General features: G+C 36.8%; 1 protein-coding gene across 6 annotated transcripts in view; it reads right to left on the bottom strand.

Annotated features, from left to right (window-relative positions):
• LRP1B (LDL receptor related protein 1B) overlaps positions 1-19,785 on the bottom strand; it is a 1,051,820-nt gene that overhangs the window by 312,710 nt on the left and 719,325 nt on the right. For all 6 annotated transcript variants that reach the window (XM_042437575.1, XM_042437584.1, XM_042437621.1 and 3 more), the window contains 3 exons: positions 9,360-9,540; positions 2,963-3,182; positions 238-427 (listed from right to left, as the gene is read on the bottom strand). In XM_042437575.1, the coding sequence (XP_042293509.1) occupies positions 238-427; positions 2,963-3,182; positions 9,360-9,540 (591 nt within the window). The remainder of the gene's footprint in view (positions 1-237; positions 428-2,962; positions 3,183-9,359; positions 9,541-19,785) is intronic.

Below are 19,785 nucleotides of genomic sequence, written 5' to 3'. Positions count from 1 at the left end.
AATTCATTTCCACCTTAAAGCATATCATGTCAATGGGAGCTAGTTGCAACTAACTTTTTCTAAATTTACCTCACATGTTTTTTGACCTAGTATTTTGTCTTGATCCTTTATGTTTTGTATTGGTGGTTTATCAGTTGGCTGCTGGCAAAGGTGGGAGCAATAGGAAAAGGTTATCCTTTCCATAACTAATGTTAAAACAATGGTTGGAGTGAATGAAAAAAATACACTTTCCAATACCTTGCTGCTTCTGAGGATCATAAATCTGCAGCCCAAACAGAGGTGATCTCTCACTTCTTAAAAGTGTAACATTGCTAGTCATCAAATCCAGTTGGAAAATAGAACCATTTATATAATCTGTCCAAAAAATGTAATTCCTGTGGTGTGACAGTCCAAATGGATGGTTCAGTTCTTTGCCACTGTAGACCACCTGCAATTAATTGGCATTAGTTAAATTGTTGCTGAAAAGCTATACATCACTGAAAGCTTTAGTCCTAAATCCAACTATTAGTTGTACCTAAAATACACTCATTAAATCAGTGGTAACCTGGTAAATTCACACTTATGGAGGTGTGGTATATTAGTAGTGAATAACAATGGGATTTATACTTTAGGATTCACCCATGAATTGAAAGATGACAGGGAAAGGGAATGAATACTTGTGCAAACATAAAGCAGTCTAGGTTCAAATGCTAAACCACCAAGTAAGTGAAATTCACAGGACAAATATACTATTATGTAAAATATCCTTAGATAATCTGATATTCCTCCCCTTGTTTTTATATAGACATGAACTGTCACTGTAACAATCTGTATGGCTTTGTGATAGGACCGATGAAACTTTATTTAGGCTACATTTATGCGGCTTTTGTGTAGATGACCCAAGAGTCACAGATTTCAGATCTTTGCTTCTAACAGCAGAGAGAGATATCAAACAAACTTTCTCCCAGTTACTGCAAAAAATATGTGCCTTATATCTCTGGCAGAGCTCTAAGAGCAGCAGTCCAGGTAAAACAGAAGTGTTTCACATGTATATCAGGGCATGGCTTCTCCCTGTACCTGCAGGATCCCAGGCATTCACATTTCCCAAAACACCTGAAATTGGGGGAAGTAAGACTAAAGAAAGATGAATCATATGTGTGTGTTTTAATATGAAAAACCAAAGTTGGGGGAGGGGAGAAAATCTCTCATCCTTGCCCTGATGATTTGATCTTACCAAGGCTTTAGTTAAGGCAATTCCTTTTGGATCACATTGGAATTCCTCTGCCCATGTTAGAGGACATTCTTTTCCTAAATAGCAGCCTAAGCCTGTGGTTCTCAAACCTTTTTACTCTTGAATGTCTCCCTTTGCATCTACATGTAGATATCATGCCCCCCCCCCATGTAGTATATCAATAAACATATTTTGTTTAGGGTGAGTATTTTTATTTGCACATTCATATATATTCTTATTTTAACATTTTATAGGGAAATATCATCATTCAAATAGAACAGTTTTATTTAAGTAAATTCAATTTTTAACTTAACATATGTGTAAATGTATGTAAAAAGGTTGGGAAGAGGAGGAGGAGGAGGAGAAAGATGAGGAGGAGGAAGAGGAGAGATCAGGACATCTAAGTCTTGTGCACCCCCCCCCAGCAACTTTCATTGCCCCAAAGTTTGAGAACCATTGGCCTAATTCATCTAACCATGCTAGACATGGTTTACATTAACGTCAATGTAGGTAATAGTCACCCATTTTGCCATACATCTGAGATTTTTTATTTTAATGTTGTACCACACTAACCACTTCTGTCAAATCCTAGAGTCAGTTTGTGCTTGAGCAAAAAAAGAAGTAAATATTTCCAGATGGAACACATCTGGAACAGTTTTTAAGAAAGTTATCTTGTCTTCTCCTTCTCATCTACCAAGCCAAAAGTGTAAGAGAGGACTGTTTGCATTGACTGTGATATGGAATGTACTGATGCAGTTTGCAAAGAAGTGCAGCCACTTGCACATCTACTATCATAGTTCCCACATAGGTTTCTGACCCATATCTGCTAAGGTAGTCACTGGCCTAGATCCAACCCTAACTTCCACCTAGAAAAGACTCACTGAATCAGTGGAAACTTGGTGAGACAACATTTATGTAAGTTTCATTGACTCAATAGGTTTATTATAGCTGGAAAAAACAATTGGATGTAGGCCAGATTGGTTTTATGTAAATTGTGTGTAACCTGGTATCACATACACAAAACAATTCACTGATAACTCAGGAGCATTAGAAAATGCTAGCTGCAATCTTTATACACACTTGGAACCAAGGTGTACTTAGCTCACTTGGGCTTATGGTTCAACAAACATGCATAGGAGCAAATTTAACAGTTTTTCATGTTACTGCTAAGGATGTAAACAAATATTCAGAAATGTTCTTGTCCTACACAAGGAATTGTGTTGTGACATGTCAAGACATGCCCTTGAAAAAAAAATAGGCAAATACCATGACATTTTTTCCTTCCTCCATCAAAAGAAGAAGAAAAGAATATCTTTTGAATCAGAAGCAAAAAGAACAAGAACATTTTTGCACAAGACATTTGCCTTTGCTCTCAAAAATGTTTTTTCCTCCAAAAAAAGGTATGGAAATGTGAAAAAAAGGCCAAAAAAGAAAAGAAAAAAGGTGAAAAGTTCTCATAATAGTTTCCAGCACAGCAGGGAGAAAACTTTTGAAATTTTTCATTCTTGCATGCTAGAACAAAAAGTTACTGCTTGCTGTGAAGAAAGGGGAAAAAATTCCGGACCACACTTTTCTCCCCACAGTTGCCGAGTGAAAGCAAAGATATCTTAGTGTTCCTTATGGTAGATATCCAATCAGATTAATTAACAAGACAACTTTAAAGGGAAGTTTGAGAGGAGAGGGGAGTAAAGTAGCAATATCACTCAGTGAGTGGTAAATTTGTGGGTAGCAGTGAAAACATGTTTTCATTACCTTTCTGTCCGTTCCATTCAAAAATACTCTCTCAATGTGATCATAATAGGCATCACACCAATATAATATATTGTTTCGATAGTCCAAAGTTAATCCATTTGGCCATAACATCTTTGAAGTCACAAAAATCTGTCGATTGTAACCATTCATCCATGCCTTTTCAATTCTTCCCACGCTATCATCTATTTGATCTTCTTCCCAGTCTGTCCAATACATCCATCTACAAAAGGACAAATAAGACCATCCATTTATTCTTTCGACCATATAATTTAAATTTGAAAACACCTATTACACAAAAACTGGAATTTCTAGTTTAAGTGCTGTCTTCTTTTTACTGGGAGGAATAAATGAGGAACATGGGGAGGGAAGGAGGAGTCACTATGTGCTATGTGATGTGAGTGCTGCTCAGAACAGACAATACACTCAGTTGTATGCGATTAAAGAGTAAATTGATTGACATGAAAAGTCAGAGCTCTGTTAATGGACTGTTACAAACTAATCACAGCATGTTTATAAAATTTTAGAATATGCTTTTTCCCCCCTTTTTATCACAAAGAACAGAATTGTGCAAATGGCTAATTCTAACTTGACTTTCCACTGAAAACTGCTTGAAGACCCCCCCCTTTGTCTAAAAAAGTACCTTTGCCATTCTGTACACTATTCGGACTCTCCATGTTTTTTGTTTTGAAAGTGGCTATTTTGTAAGGACAAGTTGGACAAACATTAAACACAGTACAATGCACATCCCTATAGTGCAATATTTTGGATGAAAGCAAACTCATAAGAAAAAATATCTGTTTTTTTCTCCAATGAATTAAGGCATTTCATCAGTAGGTATCTTTCTGCCTTGGTTCTTTCATGATGCAGAACATCTTCAATCAAACTATAGGTCCCTGCATTTACTATAATGGCTCTCATTGCTTTAAAACAAGTAATCATGTTTTTGCAAATTTGAACCTAAGTGATACTATTGAATCAGGGCAAAATCATGTCATATGCTAATGTCTGTAACAGTTGCTAAGCTACCAATTTTTAAGCAGAAAAGTATCTTGGAAACAGGGAAAATAAAGGTGGAAAAAGCAGAGAGAAGTGGTTTTTAACTCTTCCCTTGCCTATCATTTTCATATGCAAATCCTTAAAAGCATGACCAATGTTTGTCATATTGTATTTAAAAATATATGTGTTAACAAAGATCCAAAACACACTGCAGAAATAATCCAGTCTGAGAGCACTTTAACTGCCCTGGATCAATGTTAGGGAATTCTGGTAACTGTAGTTTTATGAGGCATGTAGCCTTTTCTGTGTCAAGAGAGCTCTGGTGCCACAACAAACTACAATTCCCAGGATTCCCTAGCACTGAGCAAGGGCAGCTCTCATATTGGATTATTTCTGCAGTGTGTAGTTTGGAGCATAGAAAATATAGTAAGGGGAAATAAGTGTACTATTCTTCAAAAATATTGTGCTAACTAAAACACTGTTCTAAAAATCAGCATGTGTTATATGTATCTTTTCTGAATCTGGGAAAATATGATCCAAAGACGTGTAAGGAACTTGAGTTTGTTTTCTATGATCTAACAATACAGTTAGTTTGCTTAATCACTTAACAGATTAAGTTGTAAATATAGTAAAACTTAGTCCAAATTTCACTAAAGACATTTTGAAAACAAAAACTTTGTGCAACCTGGTTTTGGATGCAGTGAAATTAAAAATTATTAGATTTCATTTCAGAAATATTAATTGAGACTTTCTGGCAGTATCATATATTCTGATGTAATTTAATTGAGTACATTGAACATCATACATGTCAAAATATGACACAATAGTAAAAGAAGAGCTACCCTGGCCCCTGTTTTAGTGTATGCCATCTATTGGTAATACTGCCAGAAGAATGACCCTTTCCCTAATTCATGGTGCCAGTGCCATTCAAGCAAAAGTATGTGGCTTCAGGCACAGCTACTATTCATCTGAAAGTGCCTTTAGTGAAATCTTTATGTCAGCTGTCTAGAACTGAAGTAAATAACCAGATCAATATGCTCTGTACTCTTCTCAACAGTACGATGAATCAATAGCACTTGCAAACATTTATTTGACTTGTTAAAAGGCCATTACTTAAAATAGTGTTCTCTGTTTTGCAGCTACTACCTGTCATTTCCCAAGCCAAGCAGAGTGTAAGTGGCACTAAAGATCACATCTGGAATTAATTAAAACAAAGGCAAGTCTCCCTCAGTTTTTCTCTGTAACATGACAATAATTGTATTTCAGTCATTAACTTTCCTTTCTACTAACAATAAAGTTAAAATGAAAGCGTATTTCTATAAATGAGGGGTGTGGATAGTCCAGGGACAGGATGGCTCAAATAATTTGTGGTTCAGTGTGGAAATTATTACTTTATTTTAACTATGTTGTATGAAACCTCTTTTCAAACCATTGTTTCTAGAATATACCCACAAATATACAGATTGCAGCTCATGAGGGAATATTTTGCAAACATAATTACCAGTGTTAATTAGACACTGTAAGGCCAGCATGGTTAGAGTGCTGGACTAGGACACTGGGGTCTAGTCTACATGATTAAAATACTCCTCATTCCAGTCAAACAGAATGTGATCTGGCCACACACGATTCACAGGAGTTCAGGCTTTTTGCAGGAGCACCTGTATGTGAAAGTTTCCTTAAATGCAACAAAAAAGGCTTTGTGGGATTTTTTTGCCAGTGCATCCATGGAAACCCACAGAAATGTGCATCATCACACATGTCCCCATCCATCTGTGCATTTTTGGCAGAGGGAGGGTGAACAGATGTGAACAGGTGAAAATCGGTGCAGGAAAGTGAAGATAATTAACCACCAACGTGACTGTGTGAAAATCCACAGCAATGCACTTACACATAGTACACTTACATGTAGACTAGGCCTGGAAGATCAGGGTTTGAATCCTTGGTTGGCCATGGAAACCCACTGAGTGACAAGCCACACTCTCTCTGTCTCAGAGAAAGGCAAAGGCACCCCCCTCCCGAAAAAAAAAAATCTTGCCAAGAAACCCTGTTATAGGTTTGTCTTACGGTCACCATAAGTTGGAAATTTAATGCACATAACAACAGTAACTAGCTCTTATTACTACTGTTTAATTTAAATATCAACTTATATTTAATTTCAATATCAGCTTCAAGTAAACTGGCTAATGTATGTCCAAATATAATGTTAAAGAGTAAACAGTAGAAGTTATTTTATGAGTCATTCCTTGTGTATGTTGCTCTAGAGTGTTTGTGTCTATTCAGTCATAAGCCAATACATTTTTGTGCTTAGAGCAACATGAAGAGAATTAATGTGCAATGCGCTATATAATTGATGGTGAAAAAATTCAATAGTTTAAATCTGAATAATGGATGACATGGAAAGTGGTTTATGTTTTAAGTTTATTTTGAAAGGCTTTCCTTCCTTGAAAAGTAAAAGAACGTTGCATTAAAACTGGTATATTTACCTGACATTGTGATGTATTAATTCTGAAATGAATGTTCTTTGAGTCTACAATCATTACTCACTGCTGTCTCATGTGCCATACTCTCTCTGCACAAACTGACTTTTATTCCAGCCAAAGCAGAGCAAGCAAGAGTCTAATCAGAGATCGAAATAATGCATTAAGACTAATGTGTTATTTTAATTCATTAGGGTTTTGAATAATGAGGGCAAACACCTTCACATTTGACACAGAAAATAGTGAGTTTTCTGAGTCAATATGCTGTGTCTTTTTCTTGGATCCATGATAGAAAATAAGGAAATCTTTAAAGCATGGGAAGTTTTGTAATGTGAGCTTTGGTTTGCAACTTTTAAGGTTTTGCATAGAACAGAGTTCTATCATGCCTGCTGCCAAAGTCTTGCATCAAAAAGGAGCTCCGTGCAGACTACTCAATATTTTGACATAAAGCAGTGATGGACAAACATGACAATTTCCCCACTAACTTTATCAAATTAATCTTTCAGCCACCCCAATGTTCAAAGAAACTATGGCCTGGGATAGATGGGCAGGAAGTGCCGTCCACTGGCCAGTTCTAGGGTTCCAGAGCATGCAGCAACAGCACATTCTGGAACCCTAGGATGTGCGGGCACTGACATCATGGCAGCCTCCCATCCACATGGGGGCTGCCATCATGACGTAAATAGTGCACAGTATATAGACATCACTGCATGTTGCTTAAGTCATGAGTGTGACAGTGGCACACACATGATGTGTGTGTGGCATCCTAAGAAGAACTCATTTTTTCCTAGTTCTTTTTGGGGCAGAGGAATGCTGTGCAGTTTGGCTGGTTCAGTGTCCCTCCACAGGAAAACTGGACGCCTCCAGCTTGCCCTTTCGGGGAGGTATGTGCCAGGCCTATGTTAAGTTAAAAACCTGAGTTCTAACCTCTGGTTCTAATTGGGATAAACTTTATAACTTCTTTAAATCTATCGTTTGTTGGCTCTCTAAAATGTAATCATACCACCTTGTCCTGCTGCCACCACAGAATTGTCTGCACTACTCTTTGAAGAGAAAAAATGGCCAGGAAGCCCAACTGTCTCTTCATGCAAGTTTGTCTTTTGTGGAGTTACATTGTTTACATGAATAATGACCAAATTGTAGCTCTGCACAGGAGCTACAAAGTAATGTTTCACTTGCACAACCCTCATTGGTCAAAGTAGTTTATTCTTTAAAGATAATTGCAAGTAAGCTTTGTTTTTAACAAGCTTGCCTTTAGTGTGGCTTAGAGATGGATTTCACTTTCACAAGCTGATCTTTTTCAATCAGCTTATTCTGAGATGCACCTGGAAATTTATCTTGTGACTCCTCTGTCACCAATTATCCAAGAAGTGAAGAAATCAATTTTTATTTTTTATTAATATTTTTGACAACAATAAATTCAATATAGACTGACAATGAATATATGTTAACGATTATTTGTTTCCACATCTTAACAATGGTTTCTTTTTCTGTATTGTTGTCATATTATTTAAGTAAGAAAAATAATAAAAAGCCCTCCCATAAGTAATAATAATCAGTCTGTTTGGTATATTATTATTATTAAAGTTATAATTATATATTCTTCTTAAACCAAATTATCGTTATTTCAGTCTGTTTTTTTTCATAAAAGATTCATGCAAATAAGTCTCTATGCTTATTTTCCTTGTGTCATAGTACCTTATCTTAATATATATATAAGTGTGTATGTGTGTGTGTGTGTTTAACACTTTTCATAGACACTATTTTATCATACCATCAGTGATGAAACCATTCCTTATCTATATTATATTGAGAAGAAGTCAATTTTTAAAAAGACTTTCCAACCTAATATGGAACTATATCTATTGTCTCTTTTCATCCACAGGAGGCTTCTGATCCTGCAGAAGGATTACGGCACTGGTACAAAGATAGGGATGAATTTTTTTCCAATTTCATATCCTCCCATCACTAAAATATATATTTGAGTTATACTCACCATGGTTGAATTTCTTTGTGTCTTTTGGCTCTCTTAGTGTCCATTTTTTTTCTACTTTGATCTGGGCAACTAACTTTTTAAAAAAATTGCATAAAGACTAAACTGAAACTAGTATACAAAAAAAATCATATTATTCTAGTGTAAAAGTTATGAATTTATGCCTAGATAACACTAAATCTGTTGCAGTTTAAAAAGATGTCCCCTAAAAGAATTAACTACCTTGTTGGCAATGTTCACTGAATGCTGTTGCATACTAGAAAGGCTAATACACATTCTATATTGATAATACACATGGAAACCCTTTATTTGTGGATTAGCTTAAAGCTGTAAAATATTACCTCAAGCTTCAATGGACAATTGCAAATACAAAAGATATAACACAGTGTTTGCATTTGAGATTAAGAAATCTCGAACATGACTAAAATAGCAAGATGAACACTTACTAATGTAGTAACTGAAAAAGGCTTAGGAGATGTGAGGAAGATCTGGTTATTTTTTAATTCAACTGTAAAATTGAATTGGTTCCTGAACTGTATTTGAGATTAGAGGAAATAACACGTTGTATTATAGAATTGGCTTTCACCAATTTGTGATAACACTTAGAAAGGTGTATGCAATACTCTATGTGAAACTGAACTAACATCTTCTAATCTACTATTCAGATCCCCCCCCCCCAAAAAAAAATATCATTATGAATGTGCTAACAGAAAGATTTTGTTCTCAAACATGCTTTAAAACTTTGTGGAACAATTGCCTCTAACATATATCAATCTATATAAATCAGTCTACTATCATAACTTGACAGAGAACTAAATTCACTTAAGTCTCATGAAACTTGTTCTTTAACAATATAAAAGAACATAATTTGCTATTTTATACATATTCAAAATAGATTAAAGTTCATTTCAGTAACAAAACTCTTTCATACCCATTAACAGGATCCACAACAATTCCTCGGGGATGTGACATGTCTCCTTCCAACAGTGTCTTCCGACTTTGAGATGCTTTCTCTAATCTGGCAACATTAATTGTTTTTCTGTTGCCATCATTTGTCCAAAACAAATTATTTCCAATCCAGTCCACAGCAATGCCCTCCACATTATCAAGATCTGTTCAAACAAGCATTTTATGTATTATACATTATTCACGTTCTTTCAAAAATGGTATTCATTAAGATCTAAACCACTTCATTTATTTTTATTTGTCCAAATGTGATTAAAGTAGTTATGCATTCACACTATTGTCATATATTTTCACCACTCTGTTCAACTGCAATGCTAGCATCGTTGTTTGTCAGCATGACAGTACAGTCTGAGAAGTTAGACAGAGAAAAGAACTTGTCTAATGTGATAAGACTTAAACTTGTCATAAAACGATTAGTATTTATGGCCGTGTGGCATAGTACTAGACATCCCAGATTCCTATTCAACCATGCAGGTTACTGGCCCTTGACCCAACAGCCATCTCTCAGACTAATCATTGGGTTTTTGGGAAGCTGAAATGCTACTCTGAGCTACTTGAATTGAAATGCATGTGATAACAATTGAATATTTGAGAGGTCCTTAAAAAGCTACCACCAAGTAGTATGCTGAACTTAGAAATAAAAAAAAAATTATACTTTTGAAATATATATATATATATATATATATATATATACACTTTATGTGTTATATAATAATATGATCTAGTTTCAGTCTATAAAACTGCTTATGACAGTTAAATTGAAGGGGGGGCATCCCTGTCCAACCCGCAGTGCCCCTTCATGAACCCACAAAAGCTGCTCTAGGTAAACTTTTGGAGCAGATTTGCATTTGGTACGGAGTGTTGTGAAATAACAGGAGAGGAAGAGAAAGGAAAAGAAAGCCCCACTATACTTCTGTGAACTTCACATTGGAAGTAAGCCTATTTTTCTTTTCCTAGTAATAAAAATGCTAAATTCTAAGCCAGAAGATAGTGTCTGCAGTCTGGATGGGATAGGTTGTAAAGCAAGTCACACCCACACTTGAATGGGTTAAAATATCCATAGGATATCCATAGGATATTTTATACCCTGGGATGGCAACAGCACAATCAAGACCAAGGCCTAGACTACAAAGAGGCCTGTGACCTCACTGGAATGGAGACATATTGGATTGCAAAAGGGGGGGGGGCCCTGTTGAGATGCAAATGGACTTTAAGTTTCCTGGACTTTGAAAATCTCCCTATTGCTGAATGGCTAGAAGGAGGAGGAGCCTGCTTGCAAAAGATATCCTCCCCAGCATAACATCTTTACTAAGGACTGAAACAACATCTCCAATGGTGTGTTTTTTTCCTTCTGTTTGGCTTGTAAATCTTGCCTGATGAAGAAGCGCATGGAGCTTTGAACATTTGCAACAAGTATATTGTGCATTTCGGTTGGCCAATAAAGGTATCACTGGCCTTCTTCAGACGGGCCTTTGCAGCGCCCCTTCGGTTGGCCGAGGGGGGCGTCAAAATGGTGGCGCCCTGTATACATGGGTGCCTCCATGTCCTGGTGTCATTGTGTGTACATTGGTGCACTGCGGCGTCACAAACGTGCCGCAAGAAGAACCCACTTTTTAAGGGTTCTTTTTGTTGTGCGAGGGAACCGCGCGGTTTGTCCGCTGCGTCTCCCTCGTGCAGCAAAATAAGTTGCGGATAGACTGCCCTTTTTGGGTGGTCTGTATCCTGCCAGTGATAGATTTTTGTTTGTATCTGTTAAACGGCCAACACAGCTACCCCTGCACGTTTTCTATATTGGCAAAAATAGTAATGGTCTACCAAAAGGAAAAGTCCTAGCGAAAAGCAACTGAGGATTAGTAATTAGCTCTTATTAATATCTGTTGTCATGGAAACATGCTTATAACTTTATAAATACAATAAAGGTTTTAATGAGTGTCATAGCATGCCTATACACACATGTACACATACACAAAGAAAAGTTAACACTTCAGAATTAGGAGAATTCTTTGAATAACACTGTGATAGCACAGAGAGCTACATGGGAGGCATCTGTTCCAATATATAATATAAACACATCTAAAAATAACTGTTCAAAGAATTAAAGTACATGAAGCTAGAAGTGGATTATTTCAGATTAGAACAAAAGCTTTTTCAAACTTTGTTTTTCCTTTGCATTCTCTGCTACCAATATCGTTCTTCAGCAGCAACAGGCTTGACATTTTCCAAAGTAATTAAATCTAACAGGTACAGCAGTAACTTTATTAGAAAACCAGCAGACTCCAACATGGTAGATTAATTCGTTATACTGTAATATAGCACATTTCAGCTGAGAAAATACTAGTTAAGGAGTGATGCAATAAAAGTACAAACACACTGAAAGTATATGAAAAATCAATACACAGCATTTCTGTACTAGGTAGAATAACACCAAGCTAAAGGACAATCCGTGTTATTTTAAAACAGTGCTGAGAAATATGAGGCTCTCCAGAAATTGCTCAGCTCAGTTTTCCTGGCACTTGGCAATGATGGTTGGAGTTGATGGGATTTGGACTCTAACATCTAGGGGGCAGCAAGTTCCACACTTCTGCTTTCATTTTCAGCACATGGGATATAATTGTTTTCTGTAGCTCTTTGAAAGTGCTGAGACTGCTGTAAAGTAAAGCTGAGAATGGGATGATTTAAGGGAAAACTTAAGTAAAAAATGTAGCTCACTGATATGATAAAACCTCCATCGTGGTTTTGCTGCTTTTTTGTGTATGGTCAAGTCAACTGCAACTTGTGTTGACTCTATCACAGGATTTTTTTATTTTGATATGATTTATTCAAGAGAATGTTTTCCATTGCCTTCATCAGAGGCTGAGAGAGTAAAACCTGCTCAAAGAAACCCCTGGGTTTCTATCAATGCTAGTCCCAACACTCAAACCACTCTATCATGGTGGGTCTCTCAGCCCTGTTTACCAAGGCTGAATAAATCACTGGCATTAACACACTTCTAGCAAGAAATTATTTACTCATATATTTCCCTTTGCTAAGAAACCACTGCACATAGAAATATTTGGGAGATCATTTTATTTGTCATCTTGTGTAAACTCTGACCACTCATACAATATTCCCCCAAATTTTCACATAGCCATGTATTGCAAAGGAAGGCCAGAAATAGGTATTGACCCCCCCCCCCAAAAACAAAACAAAACACCTTATTAGCTATTGCTAGCTTTCTGGCCCTGAAACCTGTGAAATCTTTCAAACAACAATACTTCCCAATAGAATTTATAATCCACTTATTTATGGATCACAGGAATGGTCTTTGGTTGTTTCAGTACAGTATAATCTTCTGAAGGTTTCAGATGATGGACAGGAACTAAGGTGTGAAACAAATAGTGAGTACGGAGCAGCTTGCTACTGCCCCTTTGCTAATTGGGTTGGGACTGTGGCAACTGCATGCCACACCCTCAACCCAGCCTTTTCCTGGTGCAAATTGGAGTGCACTGGGGAAAGGACACTTTTGCCACCACTGTGGCATTTTTTTCAGTGTTTCTTCAGTGCAGTGCGTGAAAACACTGTGCCGCCAAACCTCCCTGGATCCGCTGCTCATGCAGTCAGCTGTGTGACTTCCCAACAGACTGGGGGCATGCTGCTTTCTGAACACCCCTAGTCCCCTGGGAAGCTGGCTCTTTTTGACCCTCTGTTTCACCCCTAAGTGCAATGCAGCCAAAATGTAAAAAAGTTAATGGTGTGACCCTACATGTTTCTCTTCATAGTAAATCCCACTGGGTTCATTATGGGATTTATTCTCTAGAAAGGGGTTTTAAACTGTAACCAATTAACATTTCCCAAATTATCACTGACATCTCTGAATGTTATATTAAAATTGTTTAACTTTGGTTTGATTACAGCCACTATTCAAATTTCAGTGTCATCATTAGCCACATCCAATAAAACATCTAAAATTTATGTTATCAGAACCAAAATGGGTTAAATATACCAGAAGGTGGAACTGGTAAGAATTTCCTCATCTTCTTTTAAAGTACTGGATTAATTAAAATATTATGCTGGTCTATGACCTTAATAAATTTTCAATAGATTAAATTTTTAAAAATGAGATGACTTGTTTTTAACAATTTAAAATTGCAGGACTTGCAAGAGTTCCTTTGTAAGATTAGTAGCCAAATTGTACATTGCCAAGTTCTGAACACAATACTTGAACTAAATTGACTCCTGCAATTTGATCAATAGTTTTCATTTGCTAGTTTCTGACTCCATGCTGAGTTCTGCAGCTGTCTTAATCACAGAGCATGAGATTCACAGAATAAGAAAATTTATACAGAAACACAAGAGCTCCATGCATCTAGTTCTGAAGTCTTGGACCTATGCTTGATTCTTTGCTTTACATGGGTTCTGTCTCGGATGTCACTGCATCTGTACCATTTCCATCACTCCCTATTGAGAAACAGTATTTCAGCAATTTCAGTAACTTCTGTTCTTTTAAGAGATAATGAAAGGCAAAGTTGGTGAAGTTAAAGTTCATCCATAGGATAGTTCATAGCTATTGCACAGTGGTTTCAAAAAGATAAAAACATTGTTCCTTTCTTGTAATATCTCCAGAATAATTATTTGTCATAAACAGCCTTGGATCAGGAGCATGGATTAATGAGAAATCAAAGTGCAGAAATGAGAACAATGATACTTTAATTTTAAAAGGCAGGAAAGACACACAACATCTCAGATGGCTTGATTTTCTTCCTGTCCATTTTCTTCATTGTCTAGCTCTCACATCTGTACATGAGGGATACAATGGCTGGGAGAGGAAGATATTCTGAGGTGAAAAAGAAGTCCAATGAGGTATTCCACATCAAAATGGGCTGTTTCCAAAACTCTGGAATTTCCTCTGAGTTACAGAGCTATTAGTAAACTCAGGTCATGTCCACATGGGCCAAATATCACATCTTCCACTGAAAAGCCCTGGCTTAGGTCCAAACTATCTGAAAACCTGTATCTCTACATGTGAGACAGCTGAATCTTAAGATCTTCCGGAGAGGGTTTTCTCTAGGTCTCACATCTCTCAGAGACAAATTTGATGAGGACATAGGAGAGAACCTTCTTAGTGGCTGTTCCTTGGCTGTGGAACACCTTTTTAAGGTAGGGTCAGCTGCCTCCCTCCTTGTTTGCATTTTGCTGGGTGGGGGGCAAAGACATTTTTATTTAAATAGGATTTCAGCATTTGACTGGTTGGGGCTGAAAGATGTTTGGTTGGTCTTTCATTCTTTTTACTATGGGTTCACTTTTTATATTGTTTAAATTAATGTTTTAATTGGAATGATTGTTTATGTTATTTTAAAAGTATTTTACTATATATTTTTATTTTATTTTAACTTATATTGTAGCTATTTTACATCCTATATTCAAAGAAAAGAGGAACATAAAATAAAATAGACATTCCTGTTTTCTTCTATTTTTCCCATGCTCCTAAAAAGCTTTAATGGTGCAATTTCTCACACTTGAAAGTAATCATTATCAAACACATCAGGACCTATTATTCAGAAGAGATAAACAAGATAAGCCTATGCATATTGCTAGTTACCACCTTTCCATTCACTCCATGCACATCAAAAGAAATTATCGTCAATTCCTAATTAAAAAATAAATGACTTCAATTTTTCCAGAAGTTTTTTTAAACTACCATATATATTTAACTATAAATTCACTTCATGTATAAGTCAAGGATAGGTTTTGAGGCCAAAATTATGGATTTAGATATAACCCATGGATAAATTGAAGGTAAAACATTGGATCATGTAACAAAGGATGTAAAGGATGAAGCAAATGACAACAAAATTCTGTTAGACATAACTGTTTGTGCTCACCTGAAAGACTAAAGGAATAAATAGAGAACTATGGTAAATGGTGGGTATGGGGGAGGCAACCAGGAACAAATGTCAAAAAGAATGAAAAGGCAAAGCAAAGCAAATGGCAACTATGGGGGGGGGATACAGATGGGCACAAAGGAGCAGACATACGCTGCCCCTTTCTGCCCCGGATGGAGGCCACAGCAGACAAATTCTCCTGGTTGGTTCTTTTTCTGCCATGCACAGTGAGCTATTGGCACCTCCACATGCAATGATGACATCCACGCAGCACCACACTGTTTGGGTGCTGCACCACAGACATCATTGTCATACTTGCCGTGTAAACGGTGGCACACCAAGATGGCGCCTGCAGCGTGTGGTAGGGCTTGGGAGAGTGCAGACGCTCCACTCTCCCGAGCCCTACTTTTGGCCCCAGGCCGGTGCATATTAGCAGTAATTGCATTTAACTTTAATGTGATAACTTAGCCTGATTTTAACCCAGAAAAGCTGACAAACATGCACAAATGTCTTATTCAAATTCTTCAGAGCCCAATTCCTCTCAGCACTTTTTGGGCACAAGCTCCAAAGAGCTGTCATCCCCACCATTTTCCACTCAGGCAAAGGTGAGAAGTGGCACCACAGTGGAGTAAGTAGATGGGATGCTCCTGGGATGGACTAAGCTCTCACCTTTTGCCACTCTACTCAGAGAAGGGAGAGGTTCCTTTTTTTGAAAAGAGTTAAAATACAGTACTTACACTGACCCATAAATAAGCTGACCCAAGTTTTTTGGGCCAATTTTTTTACTAAAATTTTTTAGACTTAAACATGAGTACAGTGACAAGGTTCTACTTTATTCTGTTTATTTTGTCTATTACATCACAGCAAGGCCTTCATAAACACATCTCTACTTTGCCAAATCATCACAAATGTTTTGGGCTAGTGAGTTCTAGACAGCTAGTCTGGTGTAGTGGTTTGAGCACTGTACTACAATTCTTGAGGCCAGGGTTTAAATACCTGCTCAGCCAAGGGAACCCACTAGGTGGCCTTGGGCAAGTCACACTCTCTCAACCTCAAAGGGGAAGCAATAGCAAACCTCCTATGAACAAATCTTGGCCAGGAAACTGTAATAGAATCTCCATAAGTCAGAAATGACTTGAAGACACATAACAACAAGTGAAATCTAACGCTGGATTAAGGGAATTACAGCCATGAAACAGTTCAAAAAATATCCCTCAACCTTGTGCAGTTCCAAAGTTCATAGTAGCAGCTTGCAGACCGGTCTTGGCAGTGCTTTCAGCATGAGCAGTGGTAGGATGCTTTCATATCCCTACTCAATGTAATAAAGCACTACTTTTGACAGGCAGTTTGCACTCCTGCCTAGGTTTTCCATCACACTCTACTTTAAAAAAACAGAATGTAAAGAATACTAGCCAAATTTCAGATTTCCTTGACGAGACATCTAAACCTACCAAATGTAGACACCACCAAGTTAAGGAGCACAATATTATTTTCAAGGTCTCTGAAATCTGCAGAGACTCTCTCCATATGGACCTAGCATCTTTTCCTTTTGAGAAGTGAAACTTATTCAGATAGCAATCACAAAATGTTTAAAAAGTTGCAAGTATACCATCCATAACTTCTAATCTTTAAAAATCCATGCAACAAAGCAGCAGCCATCAACATTTTGTGCAAGTGTATACTTTTGCTACATTTGTACAATTTTGGTTAATTTGCCAAGATGATCACAAAATAACTTACTGTCTCACAGGGCAAGGAGAATAACCTTGCAGTTCCCCATTCTGACTTCCTTGCAAAGTGGAGACAAAGGAAGATTTACATTCAGCTCAAGAACCCTATTTGTCTTGACTGTAGCTTTCTCTTTGAGACAGAACTCCGTGTAAGAAGATGAAGGGGAAATAAAATACAGAGGCCAAAGTTCTGTCTCAAATAGAAAGCTATAGCCAACAAAGAATGTCTTTGTGTCAAAACAAAGACTCAGCTTGGTTTCCTTTTTTGGAAACAGCACTATACTATGTCTTAGTTTACCTACATTTTTTAAGAGTCATCCCAGGGTACAGATCATATTTAAGCAAAAGAACATATAATAATCTATTGCATCTTTCTCTGCCATTGATATTACTAACCTTTTCATTTCTGATCACTGAAAATTCTACTGGATGTTCTTTAAGAAGTAAAAATGATATCAAAGCTGCATTTTCTAACTAACGCTATATATATACTGCCAAAATAATGTTGTTTGACACTGCTATAACTGCAGTGGCTCGATGCTATTATATTCCAGGAATTGTAGTTTCTTGTGGCACCAGAGCTCTTTGACAGACAAGGTTAAATATCTCACAAAACTAAATATCCCAGAATTCCATAGCATTGAGTCACGGCAGTTAAAGCAGTGTCAGACAGCATTATTTCTGTAGTGTGCATGGAGCCTTAGGTAATTCTGCATTGTACCACTCAAGATGGCTCAAGGTCTGAAATTAGTTGTAGATATGATTTGAATCCTTATTTAAAAATAGAAGCAGCAACAAAACTCCTAACCAGCCATCTCCAAAATTATATTGCTAAAATGAAAAAAGCTTGGGCTAACCAGGAGTGAGGCTTTGTGTGTGGAAGGAGAGTGGGTTGCAATTCATTTTGGTATTCAAGTAAATTTCAGGTGTCAGGATTCTTTAATTCTTTGTGTTTTGCATGAAGCTCTGATTGATGGTGGACCTTAAAGGTCTAGCAATCTACAAAATAAATACTATAAACCCAAGAACTTACCATAACTGATATAAAAAAATCTCTTATATGAAGTAAGCTGGCACATCAGAAAAAGTATTGTGCCAAAACTTCTCCCATATTGTGTTTCATTTTCATTTTCTGAAATATGTATATCTTCTCCTCTATCATAGGATACTAGGATGTTACACATGTCATAACAATTTAAGTAATTTAAAACAATTCCAGATTTAGAGCAATAAACTGAGCCATTTAACACTTTAAAAACAGTAAAACAGTTAAAATCCTGTGCAAGCACATTTTGGAAAAAGTAAATTAAGCTACAAAGATTTTAATAAATCTACATGTTTTAATTAGGCACCAGAAGAAAATAGCAAAGGCAACAACCATTCTATAAACACTGTCCTACAGCAGAGAAGACTGTCTCCATATTCTCCAGTAACATATTACTCCCATTTGCAGAAGGCAAGATTAGGGTCATCCATAAGATCTCAACTCTTAGATAAGTTTATAAGAGCGGGGATGCTCCTTCATGTATTGGAGTCCCTAACCATTTAAAGGCTCTGAATGTACTATCACAAAGACTTCAAGTTCAGACTTGAAGAATATTGGTTGTACCAATTCCTTTAAGACTGGAGCTATGTGCTAAGTGTTGTGGTCAGCAATCTTGCTGCTATCTTTTGCACTAACTGTAGCTTCTGAGGCATCTTCAAGTATCCCCACATAGAGTTAATTGTAGTAGCTACACTTTCCAAATGACGGGAACTAATAATAATAATAATAATAATAATAATAATAATAATAATAAATTTGTTTTATTTATATACCACTATTCCAAAGATCATAGCGGTGAACAGCAAGTAAGCTAATTAGCAAGTAAGCTAATTTGCCCCCAACAGTCTGGGTACTCATTTTAGCGACCTCGGAAGGATGCTAGCCTGAGTCGAGCTTGGGCCCTTTTGCTGGTCTTGAACTCGCAACCTTGTGGTCTTGAGTGAATGGCTGCAGTACAGGCATTTAACCACTGCGCCACCAGGGCTGTGGTGAAAGCTCAGTCCATCTTTTAAAAGCTCAGTCCTCTACCTATGCTCTGGAGTGATGCAATCTAGAATTCAATTACTTTCTTTTTATATGATCTATAGAATAACTACATGAATATTCTCTAACTTCTTGGAAAAACTTTATGGGGGGAAAGTGGTGCTTTAGGTCTAGCCATCTAGCTACGAAACTGATTCTTCCAAGAAGGTAATTTGTAAGCCACTCTGAGAGCCTTTCTGAAGAGCAGGGGATTAAATAAGTAAATAAATAAATAGGATTGTCCCCCAGTGTCCTTGACATTTGATGTCCAGTATCTTCCTTCAACACAGTGGTCTAAATTTGGTTCATTCTAACAGAGTATTCCATGAGAACTTGATGAGTCATATGGAAATTCCATTGATTTAAAGGGATAACTCTTTTGAGGAGCAACAATAGGATTTGAGTCTAAAATTATTTATTTATTACCAATATAATAATAATAATAATAATAATAATAATAATAATAATAATAATAATAATAAATTTATTTATTTATATCCTGCCGCTCCCTTCCGGGATCTAGGCGGGTAACAACAGTACAATAAAACAGATATACAGACAATAATAAAAATTTCCCTAATCCCCTTAACCCTCCTTCCTTCTGCTAAAATTGCACATAAACATCAAGATACAATACAATATCCTCAATACAGTGCACTTAGTTACAAATTTTGTAACTAAGGTTTGACACAGGTCAAATTATTCCAAGAGACCATCAGGAGAAGTGCTGAA

The sequence above is a fragment of the Sceloporus undulatus genome, chromosome 1 (assembly GCF_019175285.1).
Source record: "Sceloporus undulatus isolate JIND9_A2432 ecotype Alabama chromosome 1, SceUnd_v1.1, whole genome shotgun sequence".
NCBI lineage: Eukaryota > Metazoa > Chordata > Lepidosauria > Squamata > Phrynosomatidae > Sceloporus > Sceloporus undulatus.
This window is presented reverse-complemented; position numbering and strand designations above follow the sequence as displayed.